This window comes from Tiliqua scincoides, chromosome 4 (genome assembly GCF_035046505.1).
Source record: "Tiliqua scincoides isolate rTilSci1 chromosome 4, rTilSci1.hap2, whole genome shotgun sequence".
NCBI lineage: Eukaryota > Metazoa > Chordata > Lepidosauria > Squamata > Scincidae > Tiliqua > Tiliqua scincoides.
Window position 1 is genome coordinate 138923626 of NC_089824.1, and position 18019 is coordinate 138941644.

General features: G+C 43.7%; 1 protein-coding gene across 1 annotated transcript in view; it reads left to right on the forward strand.

The window, feature by feature from the left end:
* The window catches only part of COL24A1 (collagen type XXIV alpha 1 chain), a 205312-nt gene that overhangs the window by 130966 nt on the left and 56327 nt on the right, over positions 1-18019 (forward strand). The window contains exons 28-32 of the mRNA XM_066624576.1: positions 826-879; positions 3958-4011; positions 15266-15319; positions 15768-15812; positions 15919-15963. Of these exons, the coding sequence (XP_066480673.1) occupies positions 826-879; positions 3958-4011; positions 15266-15319; positions 15768-15812; positions 15919-15963 (252 nt within the window). The remainder of the gene's footprint in view (positions 1-825; positions 880-3957; positions 4012-15265; positions 15320-15767; positions 15813-15918; positions 15964-18019) is intronic.

Genomic DNA, 18019 nt, shown 5'->3' on the forward strand with positions numbered 1-18019 from the left:
TTTCATTTAGTTTTATTCTTTCCTAAGTCTCACTTTGGAAGGAACTTTTATGAAGAAAGGAAACTGCATTCATCACTCTCAGATAATTCACTTCTTGAGATGCACTTTAGGATTAATTCAGATGTTTACTTTGAAGTGGTAAAGTCATGTTCAGATGGAAAGACATTTGTGTGAAGCAGCCCATAAAAACAAGTTTGCCGCTTGAAAGAGAGCACCAGGCCGATATGAGCCTGAAAAGTGTCATGTCTAAAAATTACTTGATTCATAAGAAAAATTACAGCTTTTCCAGTTTCACTGAAATGTATTGTGTGTGTATTTAACTTTTTAAAAATGAGATATTTGGACATTATTACATAATATTGCATCCCAAGCATTATCTCCAGAATTTAAACATTATCCTGAGCCATGAATGAAGTCGCAGAATCAAAGCTCATTGAGATATCAGCCTGGCATAGGCATGGAACTATAAAGTCATCCACATGTATCTGAAGCTCTGAGAAGATTGACCATTCTGTTATCTTATTCCAGTCTGGGAACTGTGTCCTTTCTAGGCTTGAGTAAGTGGTATCAAGAGTTACTTTCTGACAAGGCCTTGAGGCTTTCTACTCCTGCCCTTCAGAACAGTAAGTTCTGGTAACAGATGGTATTAACCATCACAGTAAGCCGTGGTATCTTTATTTTTCCTACCTGGCAGAGTGCACATGAATCCAAATCGTTGCTTGGTTACAAGCAAGAGAAAATGCTTGGTGCCACCAAAGTTCAGCATCCAAACCATAACCAGCTTATCAAATGAACACCATTCTTCTATATTTATTTCCATTTCAGGGATATCCGGGACCACCTGGAAGCCCTGGGACCATAGGGCCACAAGGCTTACCAGTAAGTATAGCATTTGTACTTAATATAAGGTACAGTCTAACTCAGGGGTGCTCAAACTTTCAACTTTAGGGTCCCTGGACCTTTAAAATTGTGTAGGAGAGATAATTTCAGCAGGTGTAGCTTGTCATCTGTGGGATGACAAGTTGCACCTGCTGAAATTATCTCTTCTATACACTTGTTAAAGGTCCAGCATCCCTAAAGTTGAAAGTTTGAGCACCCCTGGTCTAACTGCTTCTCAATCAGATTTATGTTTGTTAGTAAATAGCGTATTTTCAAAGAAATGTAATTAAAATTTATCAACTAAGACAAAAAAAAAGTCACGGGGCACAATCCAGATAATGCACAGCACTTTTATTGCTGTAGTGTAGAGCAAAAGAAAGCAACAAAAATGATTACTGGGCTGGGGCACCTCCCTTATGAGGAAAGGCTTCAGCATTTGGGCCTCTTCAGTCAAGAAAAGAGGTGCCTGAGGGGGGACATGATTGAGACATACAAAATCATGCAGGGGATGGACAGAGTGGATAGAGAGACGCTTTTTCCCTCTCGCATAACACTAGAACCAGGGGACATCCACGAAAGTTGGATGTTGAGTGTTGGGAGAGTTAGGACAGACAGAAGAAAATATTTCTTTACCCAGCGTGTAATTAGTTTGTGGAACTCTTTGTCACAAGAAGGAGTTACGGCATCTTGCTTGGATGCCTTCAAGAGGGGAATGGACAAATTTCTGGAGGAGAAGTTCATTACAGGTTACAGGTTACAAGTCTGGTTGCACATTACAGGTTGCACATAGTAGGTATGTGCAAGCTCTTGGTTTTAGAGGCAGGCCGCCTCTGATTGCCAGATGCAGGGGAGAGAACCAGGCCACAGGTTGTGTCTGTTGTCTTGTGTGCTCCCTGGGGCATTTGGTGGGCCACTGTGAGATACAGGAAGCTGAACTAGATAGGCCTTTGGCCTGATCCAGCGGGGCTCCTCTTATGTTCTTATGTTCTTATTCAATAAACATTTAAGCATGTACTTAAATCTCTCATTAAAATTAATGGAACTTCAATAGTAATTGTAGTTGTAACATTAAAAATATTTGTCCTTTGCCATAACAGTCTGATAGCAACCGGAAATTGTATGTATATGTTAGTAAGGATGCAGTCTTGTACACACTTACTTAGGAGTACGTCCCATGAAACTCAATAGGGTTTCTTTCTTTGTAAACATTCCTAGGATTAGATACTAATTCATTTAAGAATCTGAAATGGGAATAGCTTGACTAGCATATGTCATTGTTAAAAAAAGACAACTGGTTTTTAATAAATCTACCAAATATACTAAAATAACAATGTGACTCTCATATAAATGGAATTGTACTTGTCTGCCAGGCCAAGGACAATTATTTTTCAGAAGGCACTGGAACTTACAGATTCTGAAAAGCACTGTGATATGGTGGATAGGTTAATTGACTTGTACTGGGAAGTCCTGAGGCCAAATCCCTACTCAGCCAGAAAACTCATCAAGCGGCCTTGAGTAAGGCCCAGACTGACCTAGCGTAGCCTTCACAATAAGGCTGCAGTGAGGGAAAGATGGGGTTCCCCATATTTGCCATTCTGAGCTTTGTGGAAGGAATGGACAACCCAATCCTATTGAAATTACCCTGTGCCAATGCAGCGAGGCTAGTGCAGCTTGTGCTGTATCACATAAGAGAATTTTGCAATCTGAAGGGCTCCTTGAGGCAAGAGGACATTTGTCCCCTTGCCCCGGGGAAAGTCCCAGCTGCTGCAATGGGTCTACGCAGACCTGTGCCTGCTAAATCACTGGTGCAATTCCAAGTGGATCCTTGTCAGTGGATCTGGCCTGGGAAGGGGAATAGGATGTGCCAGTGCCACCAATTCCTCCCTTCCCAGGACCTGATCCACCCATATCCACTCTCCCTCTGCCTGTTACACCTCCTCCCCGCCCTCCCTTAACCCCAGCGGTTCAGCTCAGAGCTTACCTGCTCTGGCGCATACTGAGCTCTACCCTGGTGCCAGCAGGACGGTGTAGGCCTTCCCTTTGGCACTGCTAATTTCTCCACTGTCACAACTTGCTTCACAGCACGTGTGCGAAAACCTGCGCTAGTGGAGTTCTTGCTCTGCCAGTGCAGAAGCATGGTAGAATTGTGTCAAAAATCTAATCAATAAAAGCAGACTTCTGCTCTTTGAGGTAAGTTGTGCCTCTAGGCAGATAATTAGAAGAGAAAGATAATGGAACAAAAACACCACTTTCTGCACTTCTCATTTTTGTAAAAGGAAAAAAAATGAAAAATCTGTGCAAAAAAACCACATTTTATTTGGTTTTAATTTATTATGGATAATGACTGTGGCTGCATCTGCTAATACTATGCCACCTATATCACCTATCCAGTACATTTTTAAAGCAATTACAATTTTAATTATCATGTAAATTTTTAATAAAGACACAGCAAGGCTTTCTGCACTCCTCTAACTTTCGAAAATCTGTGTAAAAATAAAGTCGCTTTCTCCCACCTCTGCAGGTAATATTTTTATTCTTGATATTGACTAGATGTGTATACAGAAAATACTTCACTTTACTTTCTTTCGACAACATGTTTCTGAAGATTCTACAACTTGTAGTGAAAGCTACTATTCAGACAGCTGCTATAAACAAATGTGTTTACATCATGTAATCACTTTCTATCTAGAAAGGGAAAAAGTGTCAATCCAGTTGATTGAACAGCTCAAAGAGGGCAATTGAAACTAGTTCTTTGTGGTTATCAGCCTGTATTGAAGCACTTTGGAAGTGTACGTATAATTTGAAATATTTTTTGTTGAAGGTTACATATGGATTCTCAGGACCCAATCCTATCCAATTTACCAGCGTTGATGCATCTGTGCAAACAGGGCGTGAGCTGCATCCTGTAGTGGGGAGGGGCTGTCACAGAATACACCTCAAGGTAAGGGACCATTTGTTCCCTTACTTCAGAACTGCATTGTGGTTGCATCAGCGCTGGAAAGTTGGATAGGGTTGGGCCCTCAGTGCTCCATCAGGCCTTCTGGACCATGTATGTTGAAAATCTCTTTTAATTTTTAGGGTCCTTCAGGAGAAAGAGGACTTACTGGACCACAGGGTTCTAAAGGTCAAAGAGTGAGTAGTGGTACTTTATTAGAGTGCTGTTTGAAAATGATCATCTGAATTTCACCACTCAGTTGTGATGAGGATGGAGCATGTATTTTGAGGGACAATATTGGGAGTGATGAGCAAAGCTCGCTAGTCCAGGGCCTTCCAAACCCGACCCAGGGACTGGATCTGGGGTTTCTACCTTGTGAGCAAGCTTATGGTTCCACCACATTGCCACATGACTTTCAGAGTGATCAGGGGACTGGGACACTCTGGGTAGTCGCATCTGCCTGGACGACCTGTTACACAGCCTTCTGGAACACCAGGCAACAGATGCAACTGCCCAGAGTGTCTCTGTCCCCGATTGCACTGAAAGTCACGCAGCAACAAGGTGGAACTGTAAGCTCCCGTCTGAATGGAGACTGGTTTTTCGGTACAAAGCAGTCACGGGTTTGGCAACTGCTGCACTAGACTAATACTGCTTCTCCCAGGAAACTTGTGCTGGCAGTTCCCGTATTTTTCTCCCAGAAGCCACAGAGAATGACACTATGTGAGGACTCAGCATTGTTCTGACTGGGACATAAAAATGACTGCCTTCGACTACCAGAAAAAGTTACTATGAAGTGGGGAGTGGTAAAAAAAAATGGTGGTGGGTGATTTTCAGTCTTTCACCACAGTCCCTCAAATTCAAGCTGAAAGTTGGTGGGGGATAGGATTGGGCAATGTGTGTTTAGTTTGGCAGTCTGAATGACCTTTGACAGCTTTCTCTTTGTCCCTCTTCCCCTTTTACAAATGTGGGAATAATAATACTTACCTACCTTATAGTGTTGTTATAATGATAATAGAGATAATGTGTGTGACTTTCTGTGTACATTTTACAATAATATAAAAATGGTAAATAGCCATATTGGTCTAAAAATGTGGCTTTTGGATTTTTTTAAAAGTGCTAGATAAATGTTATGTATAAGTGAGCAATTACAGACTGCTTTTCTTTGAAACAAATCTGAAAATATGCTGTGGAGTAGGACAGGCAGTAGTTACACATTTGGCAGTGTTACATCTTTATCTGTTTTGTTTGTCTGGAATTATACATTAGGCAATCCAGCATGAGTGACTGTAGCCAAAAAGCATATTTTTTTCCCTCATGCACTAGCTGCAATGGGATATGATGCTTCTGTTTGATTCAGTTCAGCAGTGCCAACTATGAATCACATTGTGCTATTTATAGGAATACTACTTTGCTTTTATAGGAATGCACAGAAGCCCACTTTGAAAGTTTATTTCTTACCGCTCAGTCCAATCCAACTTTCCATTACCAAGGCATCCACAATTCAGCCCTGAGATAAGGGAACAAACATTACCTTACATTGAAGAGGCCTCTGTGATTGTCCCCTCACTTCAGGATGCAGTGCATGCCCTCTTGACATGGCGGTATCAGCACTGGAAAATTGGGAGGATTGGGCCCTCAGTTTGTTGTAACTGGGAGATTTATACTTGGATTTAAATTTCCGAAACCTCCTGGCCAACATTTCAGTTAGCTTCTTTTAGCAAACATTTAGAGATGTAGATGTAGATGTAGTCCCGGGTAGACGGAACTCGTCAGCCTAGGAAGGCAGCTCATCTAAGAGAAGGAAACTCTGACCTCAAACCTCCACTGCCTTGTGGCTACATCCAGTTTTGGAAAAGGCTTCAGGAGTCAACCTCGAGGCAAAATCAGGAGCCGGAGTCCCTTAGGCAGTTCATGGCTGAACACAGTCACGTTCTGGCAACTCCTGCGACGCCGCTGGAACCAACCGTATTGGCTTCTGCCTTTCCATTGGACCATTCCAGCAACGTGGAGAGGGGGGATTTGCTGCATGGGTAACAGCCTATCCTCCATACCTTCTTTACCCAGGCTTCGCACACTGGAGAGGACACTCCAACTTCGCCATACGGCGTCGGCACAACACGGGAAGCAGCAGTTTACCGGTTATAAGTCTTTGCTCGATTGGGGTAGAGCATGACGCCAGGGGCTGCTTCCGACGGTGGGAGAGATCATTGCATCTCATTGGGCAGCTACCGCCCGCCTTAAGCTGGGCAGTCCCCAGCCAGTAAGGTGTTGCCTCGCCATGGTCCGTTAACCTCATGGGGTGCGTGGGGTTTAGGGTGAAAACCGACAAGCGGATCGACAACTCTGCACCATGCAACAGAAAACAGAAAACTACTGCCCTAAAGCTGGGCACCTGGAATGTTAGGACAATGACACCTGGCTTCTCTGATGACCTGCAAGAAATAGACGACGCACGCAAAACAGCTGTCATTGACATGGAGCTGAGCAGACTGCAGATGGACATCGTCGCCCTTCAAGAGACTAGGCTGCCAGATTCCAGATCTGTCAAGGAGAGAAATTTCTCATTTTTCTGGCAGGGAAAACCACCAAACGAAACCAGGGAACATGGCGTTGGCTTTGCGGTCAGAAATACCCTGCTGAAATCCATCATCCCACCTACTGTGGGAAGTGAAAGAATTTTGTCCCTGCAGCTCCAGTCATCAGCAGGACCTGTCACTCTCATCAGTGCTTATGCACCGACTCTGTCGTCTCCAGCAGAAGCCAAAGACAAATTCTATGATGACCTGGCCACCACTGTCAAGAAAATCCCTGTAAAAGAGCCATTGTTCATCCTCGGCGATTTCAATGCTAGAGTTGGTGCTGATAACAGCTCATGGCCCACTTGCTTAGGTCAGTTTGGCACTGGGAGGATGAACGAAAATGGCCAACGCCTGCTAGAGTTTTGCTGTCATCACGGTCTCTGTGTCAGCAACACGTTCTTCAACACAAAGCCCCAACATAGAGTCTCTTGGAGACATCCAAGATCAAAGCACTGGCACCAGCTCGACCTGATTCTCACCAGACGCTCCAGCCTTCCCAGCATCAAGATCACACGCAGTTATCATGGTGCTGCCTGCGACACTGACCACTCCCTGGTGTGCAGCAGAGTGAAACTGCAAACAAAGCGACTGTATCAGACGAAAAAGGAAGGAAGACCTCGCATTGATACCAGCAAGACCCGGGATCAGAGAAAAGTGGAGGAATTTGCACAAGCGCTTGAGGAATCTCTTCCAGGCCCGGCCGACGCAAACGCATCCAACAGATGGGAACATTTCAAGAATACCGTTTACAACACCGCCTTGTCCATATTCGGCAAGAAGACCAACAAGGCGGCAGACTGGTTTGAAGCCCACTCTGAGGAGTTGACACCAGTCATTGAGGAAAAGAGGAGAGCTCAAGCAGCATACAAGGCCTGTCCCAGTGAGCGCAACCTACAGGTCCTCTGAACTGCTCGCAGCAAAGTCCAACAGACTGCCAGGAGATGTGCTAACGACGACTGGCTCCAGCTCTGTTCCGAGATACAGATAGCAGCTGACACGGGCAACATCAAGGGGATGTATGATGGTATCAAGCAGGCCCTAGGTCCAACACAGAGGAAAATTGCCCCTCTGAAGTCTGCCACAGGCGAGGTCATCCAGGATCGGGCGCAGCAGATGGAACGCTGGGTGCAGCACTACTCTGAGCTATATTCCAGAGAAAATGTAGTCACCGAAGAAGCACTGAACAACATTGAGTGCCTGCCTGTGCTGGAAGAGCTTGACAGTGAACCAACCCTAGAAGAACTTCACGTGGCCCTGGACTCCCTTGCCTTTGGCAAGGCACCTGGAAAAGACAGCATCCCTGCTGAAGTCCTAAAATGCTGCAAAGAGATCATCGTCACTGAGCTGCATGAAATCCTCTGTCTCTGCTGGAGAGAAGGTGGAGTACCTCAAGACATGAGGGATGCAAACATCATCACGCTGTACAAGAACAAAGGTGACAGGGGTGACTGCAACAACTACCGCGGCATCTCTCTCCTTAGCGTTGTAGGAAAGCTGTTTGCCCGAGTTGTACTAAAGAGGCTCCAGGTACTTGCAGAGAGCGTCTATCCAGAATCGCAGTGTGGATTCCGAGCCAACAGGTCCACCACTGATATGGTATTCTCCCTTAGACAACTGCAGGAGAAATGCAGGGAACAACGACAGCCACTCTTTATAGCCTTCATAGATCTCACAAAGGCTTTCGACCTGGTCAGCAGAGACGGCCTCTTCAAGATTCTCCCCAAGATTGGATGTCCACCCAGGCTCCTCAGCATCATCAGATCTTTCCACAAGGACATGAAGGGCACTGTTGTCTTCGATGGCTCCACATCAGACCCTTTTGACATCCGAAGCGGAGTGAAGCAGGGCTGTGTTCTTGCGCCAACCTTGTTTGGGATTTTCTTCGCTGTCCTGCTGAAGCAGGCCTTTGGAACTGCAACAGAAGGCATCTATCTTCGGACCAGATCAGACGGAAAGCTCTTCAACCTCTCCAGACTGAGAGCAAAATCCAAAGTCCAGCTGAAATGTCTGCGTGACTTCCTCTTTGCCGACGATGCAGCTGTCACTACCCACTCTGCCAAAGACCTCCAGCAGCTCATGGATCGTTTTAGCAAGGCCTGCCAAGATTTTGGACTGACAATCAGCCTGAAGAAAACACAGGTCATGGTTCAGGATGTGGACTCACCTCCCTGCATTACAATCTCTGAGCATGAACTGGAGGTTGTCCATGACTTTGTGTACCTTGGCTCAACGATCTCCGACACTCATTCTCTCGATACCGAGCTAAACAAGCGCATCGGTAAAGCAGCTACCACGTTTTCCAGACTCACAAAGAGAGTCTGGTCCAACAAGAAGCTGACGGAACATACCAAGATCCAGGTCTACAGAGCTTTTGTCCTGAGTACACTTCTGTACTGCAGCGAGTCATGGACTCTTCGCTCACAACAGGAGAGGAAACTGAGCGCTTTCCACATGCGCTGCCTCCGACGCATCCTCGGCATCACCTGGCAGGACAAAGTTCCAAACAACACAGTCCTGGAACGTGCTGGAATCCCTAGCATGTATTCACTGCTGAAACAGAGACGCCTGCGTTGGCTTGGTCATGTCGTGAGAATGGATGATGGCCGGATCCCAAAGGATCTCCTCTATGGAGAACTCGTGCAAGGAAAGCGCCCTACAGGTAGACCACAGCTGCGATACAAGGACATCTGCAAGAGGGATCTGAAGGCCTTAGGGATGGACCTCAACAAGTGGGAAACCGTGGCCTCTGAGCGGCCCGCTTGGAGGCAGGCTGTGCAGCATGGCCTTTCCCAGTTTGAAGAGACACTTTGCCAACAGTCTGAGGCTAAGAGGCAAAGAAGGAAGGCCCATAGCCAGGGAGACAGACCAGGGACAGACTGCACTTGCTCCCGGTGTGAAAGGGATTGTCACTCCCGGATTGGCCTTTTCAGCCACACTAGACGCTGTGCCAGAACCACCTTTCAGAGCGCGATACCATAGTCTTTCGAGACTGAAGGTTGCCAATACAAAATAGAGTTTGTTCCTCTTCTCAAGTTAGACACTTTAGAAATATTAAATGATGAAGGTGATACCTGTGAATTTTGAACCGGATGGCATTTTGAAGAAATTTGTGCAATGTCTTTCATTATTCTTGGCACAGAAGTTCTGCACAATGGTAATTACTTATGATTTCATTAAGGATGCTCTTCACAAATTTGTTTTTTTGCCTTTCTTTTTTAATGTGGGTGTCAGGTCTGTGGAAGAGATGAGATTTTGCTGAAACTTGGGATAAAGTGTTATCAGTATGCTGTGGACACCCATCATTCTATTTATTATAGATAGATATTTATTGTTACGGTCAAAGACCAGCAAAAACCAACACAATACCGCCCTACAACAGGCGGAATTTAAAATTTCAACGTTAAGACATTAAAATACATTAACATTTAAAAACATTAAAATTTCAACATTAAAATACAAGATTAAAATACAATAAAATAGCCATCATGGTATTGAGAACAAATAAGGAGTAGGAATTAAAAATTCCTCTCATTAATAATGCTTATCTGGGTTTTGTAAGCAGCAGCCAAAAAACTTGCAGTTGGTCTTAAAAGCTGAGAATTCGCACCTGAAAGAAGTTTCTTGGCCATTTCTGTTTTCTGCTCAGGGGAATAATGAACTTGTCTCGGATCCCCTGATAAAATGGGCAACAGAACATGACATGTTCAAGTGTCTCAACCTCCCCTGAACCACAGGGACACAGTCTTTCGGAGATGGGGATCTTTCTGAAACAGCCCTCAACAAATGCCGGAGGAAGAGCTCTCCACCTAGCTAGGAAGAAAGCCCTCCCCTGCCCAGGGAGCTCTAATAATGAAAGATAAGTGGCTGGGGCAACTATATATCTTGTGTCGTCAGAGGCAAGAAAATCTGGAGATCTGCTGACATCTTCTTGTCGTCTGATGTCCCTCAATCTCTGTTTTATAGTCACTCTTGCCTGAATCAGATCCATTGCCAGAACAATCTCTGGTGAAAACCCCAAGTGTCTCAGCTTCGTGTGTACCACCTTGAGCCAGGTAGACTGAAAATTATCAATTAAAACCAAAGATGTTAGGCCTTGGGTGTTAAAATTTAGATTAAGCCACAAATAAATGTATGCTAATGCAATCCTGGCCTCGACCTTTAACAGGCCGGAATCAAGATGTAAGCTTGCATTTGACACATACCTGGACACTTGAAATATAGATCTTAAAAATTTGGATTGGACATGTTCAAGTGAGACGAAGGAAGAAGAGGAGGAACCAAGAATTGTTCCATACAAAAGTTGGGGCAAGACCTTTGCGAGATATAATCTAATTACTGCCGGAATATAATGGCCACCTTTAACACGAAAGAATTTGGTTATTGTACTTGCAGACTTCTGGCTAGTCGCAGCCACAGATTTGTGATGAGCAGTTCTAGTTCCAGTGGAGTGCATTACACCTAGGTATTTATAGGAACTCACCTGCTCTATTTTATGGCCATTAATACTCCAGAGCCTGCACTTAGGTCTCTTGCCAAAGGATTTAATCTTGAATTTCTGGTAATTAGTGACCAGCTGGTTTTCTTCACAGAAAAGACTAAAACTATTAAGAACCCTTCTCAGTCCCACTGGGATCCTTGAAAGGATAACTGTATCATCTGCGTACAGTAGGACAGATATCTTACGGTTAGCTAAAGCTGGAGAATGGAAGTCGGGAGAGCTCAGGTGATCGACCAAGCCATTTATGTAGATGTTAAATAAAAGGGGGGCAAGAACACAACCCTGCTTTACACCCTTATAAGTTGGAATACGTAACTATTGGTTCTAGCGGGTGACAGGGCCTCTTTGAGGAGGGCAGACCCTTGTTCTTTGGAATCACCTCTGACAAGTTTTGGCCAGAGAATCTGGAGACAGTTGGAAGGGCATTGGCAATAGATGACTGTTTTATATTTTTCAGGGCACAAACCAAAGATTCTAGTCTTGTAATCATAACATCTTGTTCATTAGAAGGGAAATGTCCAAATGAAGACAGGAGCTTGGCATCCATCTCATCTTCTGTCAGGCCAGATGTGGAGACACTCCTCTGTAATTGTTCTAATTGTTTGCTAGGGATTAAGGGGGATCTCTGGCTCAAGACAATAGGGGAGCTTATTGATTTTACATTAGTCGATGCCATTGGCGTGGGCAGATCTGTTGGTGTAGGTTGAGCCAATAGACATGATGCTTCAGGTTTCACCACAGGGATCCCCTTCCGAGCTTTAATAGCCTTCTTGGCACCCTCTCCTTGCTTCACAGAGGTTAGCTCAAGCTTATGTAATACAGAGTCTCTAAAGTGATGATGCACCTTAATCCCAAAGTCGGATAACTCGGAAGCCTGTTCCAGAAGCTGCCTTGGGATATTGGTTGTCCAAAAATGAAGAAGAAAACACTCCTGATGTTGGGCAACCTTTAAAGATCTATCACAGCAAGGGTCTTCCTGAGAAGGAATGCAAGTTGCTGTCTGGCCTTCCATTTGGAGGACCAGTCTATACGTCTCCCCCAGAAAGGGGAGATATTAATAACTAAACTGTTTATATCCAACTTAAGGGCAACAGAATCTTTCTCAAAGGTTGTCTGTGTAAAATGACCACCAGGCTGTGTCATAGGGGTGGTTCTTCTATTTATACATCCAGTCTCCCTACTACTTGTCTGGGCATTCAACTGATTCTCCGGCTGTAAATTTTTGTCCCTGTCCTGCAGCAGATTGGTGATGCAGTCAAGCTGGGTAGATATTGCTTGAAGTATCTCAGCCATGAGGAAATTCTGGTTGATTAAAAATTCAATATCCATCTTTCCCTTCAGATTATTAGCATTTCTCACATATAATACGCAGCTACCCTCCTGAGTAACTTTAGGAGAGGGTTGCCTTAAAGGGCTCTCATTTGCACATGCAGCCTCCAAATAATCTGGATTGCTCTGCTCCTTTTATGGTGTCTTTGTTAATGCAAAAAAATCTTCAATCTTGGATTGCTTAGTTGCTGGAGATAACTTTTCACCCTCTGTACCCTCAAGGAAGTGAGACCTTTTCTGTCCCATAATAATTTTTCTCTTTGTTTCCAATTGAAGAAGTACCTTGCTGGAATCTGGTGTATGCCACAAGGACTATAAATAATTAAATCTGAAGTCCGCAGTCTGTAGGATTTAAAGATCAATAAAAGCAGCAGAACCTTGATAAGGAATCCTTGTCGAAAAAGGTTGTAAAACTTGTAGAGACCCATGTCCTAAAGATTGTAAACTGGGGGAACGTTAAGACGCTGTTCTGTTGTGGAGATTTTAGCTGGCAGCCATCTTCCTCCAAAGCCTTGAATGCAAAGTGATGTGGGGAACCCAGGAGACAGCTGCTGACCGTCTTGGAAGCTGTGCAGGAGACTAGGGGGAGTAGCACGAGCCGCTAGGCTAAGAGCCCTTTGGCCCTTTCCGTCTGTCACTCAGGAGGCTCGTGCCTCTGGCAAGCCCAGCAGTGCAATAAGATACCTGACAATGAGGAGGAGGAGAGCAATCAGCCAATCAGCTCCCAGCAAGCTTGCAGGCTCCACCCCCAGCAGGCTGGTCCCTCAGCTGTGCGTAATGGGCCCTTTCCCTCTGTCTCTCAGGAGGCTCACCTCTATTTATTGTATTTATTTTTATGTAAAAAATTTATATCCTGCCTTTCCCAAGCAAATGCCCAAAATGGCTTAAAATGCTTTATAATAAAGTACAAAGTATTACAACAGGTAAAAAGAAAAACGTCAGACAACGCATTAAAACATTAATTTTAACATTACATATTGAAACATAAACCAAAGCAGGGCAAAATCTAACAAATATCTTTGAGCCAATGGGAAACAAATTAGTCCAGGGAAGCAGTCAAGTTACAGCTGTATTTCAGAGGCACAGAGGGCAAATATACTCACAGCAACCAAATGTCAGACAAAACAGGTATGTTTTGAGGTCTTGCCAAAAAACCATGTGGGAGGGAGTAGTTCTCAACTCCCTTGGAAGGAAATTCAATAGCTGTGACGCCACTACAGAGAAGGCTCGCCTCCTAGCTGCCACCCCTCTCACTTGGAATAGAGGCGGCACTTGTAGAAGAACCCCCTCAGATGACCCAAGAGGGCGGGTTGGAATGTATGGAAGTAGGTGGTCTTTCAGGTAACTTGGACACAAATCATGGAGGGCCTTAAAGGTTAGAACAAGCACCTTCAATTGGGACCAGAAGCAAATGGACAGCCAGTGTAGCTGCTGAAGCAGTGGTCCAGCCTATTCATATCGTCTAGCCCCTGTAACTATCCAAGCCGCTGCATTCTGCACTAATTGCAGTTTGCAAACTGTTTTAGAGGGTGGCCCCACATAGAGCGTGTTGCAGTAGTCCAGTCTGGATGTTACTGTAGATACTCAAGTATGTCAATCTCACAGAAGTCGAGGGCAGGTTTTGAGTCAAAAATCATGGAATTTTCTATGACCCTTGGATAACTCGGGGGTTTAACTCAGGGGATGTCTGACTATAATTTTGTCTGATTTTACCCGAGGCCAGATCCTGAAAAATAATTGGTAGTAAATAATACTACCAGTAATTGTTACTTAAGAACTGTACAGGCTCCATTCAAAATCTAGTAAAAGATCATGAGATACGTTTTTATTTATTAACTTTTTAAATTCTGTTCTTCACAACCTTTTCAGAAGCACTCTCAGAGTAAGTGCGCTGTAAACAACATACCTTCTTTAGTAGAACCATTAATCAAATCCTTTTTTAAAAGTGCCTGGTGCATTAAGCCAAAGACTCTACATATAACATAGAACATATAACATGTAACTGAGAGTGTGCAATTCAGTTCACAGTGGAGAGTCAAGCAACAAGGAATGAGCATGAGCAAGTGCTCATGCTCTTGGAGTGAAGAGAGCAAACAAAACAAAATTAATTCTCTAAATGCATCTAGCTAGAAATACGGTCCTTACTGAAAGCTACTTTCATTGTCCCAGAAATCCTAGTACCTGTACTCACTGGAGAGTAAGTAGGTGTGCCTCTTGCAAACCAGCATTAAACAGTACATAAAACAGTACTTTCAAGCGTGCTTGTGCTTGATCTAAAGAAGCTTAGATTTGACGTTATCAGGTCACCTGATTGTATGAGTAGAACCTACCTGGGCGCTCCATGCCGCCTAGATGGACAACTGGGCGCTCCACGCCTTTGGCTGCCCAGTTCATAGGCACATGCCAGTCTCAGTAGAAGCCTTCTCATTAGGAATAGGCCAGCAGTCCAGACATAGAGAAGGACCAAATGCAAATCCATACACATGGCTGTTTGGGAATGGCATCTTCAAACAAAAAACAAAGGCTGCTGTAGGATGATATTCCAGCAATTTTTAAAATGCTGATCCAGCATGAGAGCTTCTGAGATTAGAAGAGTACCAAATATGGGAAAATAGGCCAAAAAAAAGAAAATTAGGGGGAAAACAGGTCATTCATCATAATCTTTGAAATGTCAGGTGGATCATTTGTGACTGTTGTTAATTCAGTACAGAAAATGGAACAGAGCCATTTTTATCTCTAATGTTCATTCTGACCAATGGGGCATTTTTCACAGACACGGAAAATTCAAATATGTTTTCAGTCCAGCCATATGCATGTTTATTCAGGAATAAGTCGATTGATTTTAATTATTCCAAGTGAGTGTGCATATTTCTGTTACTTGCAAAATGCTATATGTAGGCCCAGCAGAAGCTTGTCCATATGGAAAAGTTGTGGATGTCATAACTGGAAATAGTGATGACTGATAGAGGCCTGTCTCACTCACATAATTGCACCTGTCCTGTAAGGTCTTTCCAAACACCATGCATTTATCTGTTCAATTGGTAGGGCCCAAGAGGCCAGGATGGTCCTCCAGGAGAGCAAGGGACGCAAGGTATTAAGGTAACTGTAGTTTCATTCTTTCATACCTGTTCTCCAGAAAGAGTGTCATGATGTTCTTAGAAAGTGAACCAAAAATAAACCCACTTGTGTTGGGATGTCAATTTTTGGCGTCTGTGCAGCCTTTTAATTCTGTATTCTATTTTTTAATTATTCTGGAGCTAATCCACCTTTTTGAAGTGTTTATTGCCTTTTCATTTTGATGATTGGTTATTTGTATTTTAATTATTATGTGGTGTTCCTTTAAAAAAAATCTTGTAAACTGCATTGAGTTTACTTTATATAGAAACAAAGAATCTGAATATTGATCTAAATAAGTAGCATATCTTTGTATGATATTTTTATCTTTTGTCATCTGCTTTGAAAGCACTGCTAGGACATTGGGACTTAAAGATTTGGTACTGCGCTTATAAATCTACATTGTTGGCTCTATATTGCTGTTTTTCCTCAGGGAGAAAGAGGTGACACAGGGAAAAAAGGCATTCCTGGACTTATTGTACGTATCAGAGTAGTGACTTTTCCAATATTTTAAGGTAGCCATTCAGTCAGACTTCTCTTTGAAATATATTTGACACGAGCATTCTCTTTGTTTATTCAACCAGGGTAAAGCTGGTAACCCTGGAGACAGAGGTGGTCAAGGAGTAACTGTAAGTTCTTCATGTTTATGCAGAAGATTTTCTTTTATACTGCCACTGTGATCGGACCATCATATTAAGCATTAATTTTATATCTTTCCTCTGGTGGCTTTAGGGTTGGAAATACAAAATTATGATCTATCACAACCACCCTGTTGTGTTCTACCCAGGTGTGGTGGTTGCCTCCACGCCACCTGTATCCCACCCTGGATGCTGCCTCTTGTGTATCTGCAGTCATGATGGATGGGCAGGAGGGCAGGAGGCCAAACAAGTGGGCACTCCCCTGTTCTCCCTTCTCTTTACTTATGACTCTCTGCTCTGCACTACTTCCCCTTGAAATGAATAGGAGTGGCGGACGGGGGTGCTAGTTTGCTGTTCATTGCAAATAGAAGCAGTGTGAAGCAGGGAGGATGGCCCATCATACTTGTCATAAGTAAAGGGAAAGAAGGAAGAGAAGCAAAATGGGCTACAAATAGCTTTTCCCTAACTACTTGGTGCTTGGAGATGCAGCAGCTTTTTTCTCCAGCAGTGCCAGTGCCAGAGTGCTGCAATCATCTTCCATCTTGCTCTCAACAAGTTGGAAGAGGATCAGAGCCCCCAGTGGAGTGTGGGAGAGGGTGGCAGACATATAGACTTGGGAGCTTGTCCCAGGGCCTAGGAGAGGGGGGTGAAGGGGGTAATTTGTACCCAGGCCCAGGGTCAGAAAGGGGGCCCAGGAACCAAAGGAAGGGGCCCAGAAAGTTCCTGTCTTATCTGAATTAACTGCTAGCACATAATGCTGGGGCACAACCATGTGCATGCAGTGTTAACTACTGCTGCAAGTGTTAACTGTCCATACACACCAGGCCCAGGAAAGCATCCATGGCCCTCCTTAACACAGTGTCAAATCTGGGAGGAAACTGGCCTGCTACAGGAATACTTTGGCATTTCAAAAATTTTAGAGAGACTTAGGAGTGTGTTTGGTTTTCCATATTACTTTATCTAGCTGCTAATGCCACATGGAGAGGCAGACCTGGACTCTGCATCAAGAAGCCTAATAGAACTGGGCTCCAAAGTCTATTATGGCTGTCAGCACCCTCCCCTGACCTGCCCCCGCCCCCGTTCTGCCTGCCTTCATTGCCCTCCTTCCTCTTTGGGAAGGGAGCCAGAACAAACTTTGTACCCCCTGCTAAAATTCCTCTCATAGGCCCTGGCTTGTCCATCCCTTTGTCTCCCCAAGGATGCTATTCCAAGCAACTGTTTCAGGTCTCTGCACTGTTGGAGACAGAATGCTGAACTATCTTGTGACCCAGCAAGGCAATATGCATGAAGTAGATCTAATCAAAATGTTTCACTTAAGGGATCAGAGTACAGATTCCTTAAGTGTTCTTGAAGTATTTTGAAAAGATAAAGGAATTTGCAAGGCACACACATTTTTAGAGGATGATGTTGTAAATAAATAGGGCAAAACTTGTGAAACAAATATACATATTTGCAATATACTGCTGTACTTTTGTACTGTTGTTTAATATTGCAATCTAATCCGCTTGACTGTTTGCTTGCTGTAGTTTGTTTTTTTTAAATTTAGAAATCTGCTGCCCCCTTTCTGTACTCTTTCAGAGTAGTAAATGCATGATCTTTATTACGTTCATTTGAAGAACTGTGTGGAGTGTATTGTTTCCTAAAAAGTTAAAAAAAATTAGAAAACCACTGAAAAAATTCTCAGCATAAAGAGGAACAAACGAAAAAGAACATTATTTTGCCTTCAGTGTGTGTTGATAGCCACTTGCTTTACTAACTTGTTCTATAATATTATTCTGAAGTTTTCTGAATGAAATGCAAAACCTAGGAAAACCAGGTTTTTTTAGAAACATTTTAAAGAGAAATACTAATTGGTCTTCTACTTTCAATTATTATTGCTTCCTGTTCAGTGCTGCTGCGTTACATTCCTTTTTGTGTTTGACAAGTAACTAGAATAGCTAGAGCAGAAATCCCTGTCCTGCTGTTCTTGTGTGTCTCAGATTCTTAATCCAGTGCAGGGATGTCAAACTCGTTTCATACAGAACACCAAAGATAGCATTCATAATGC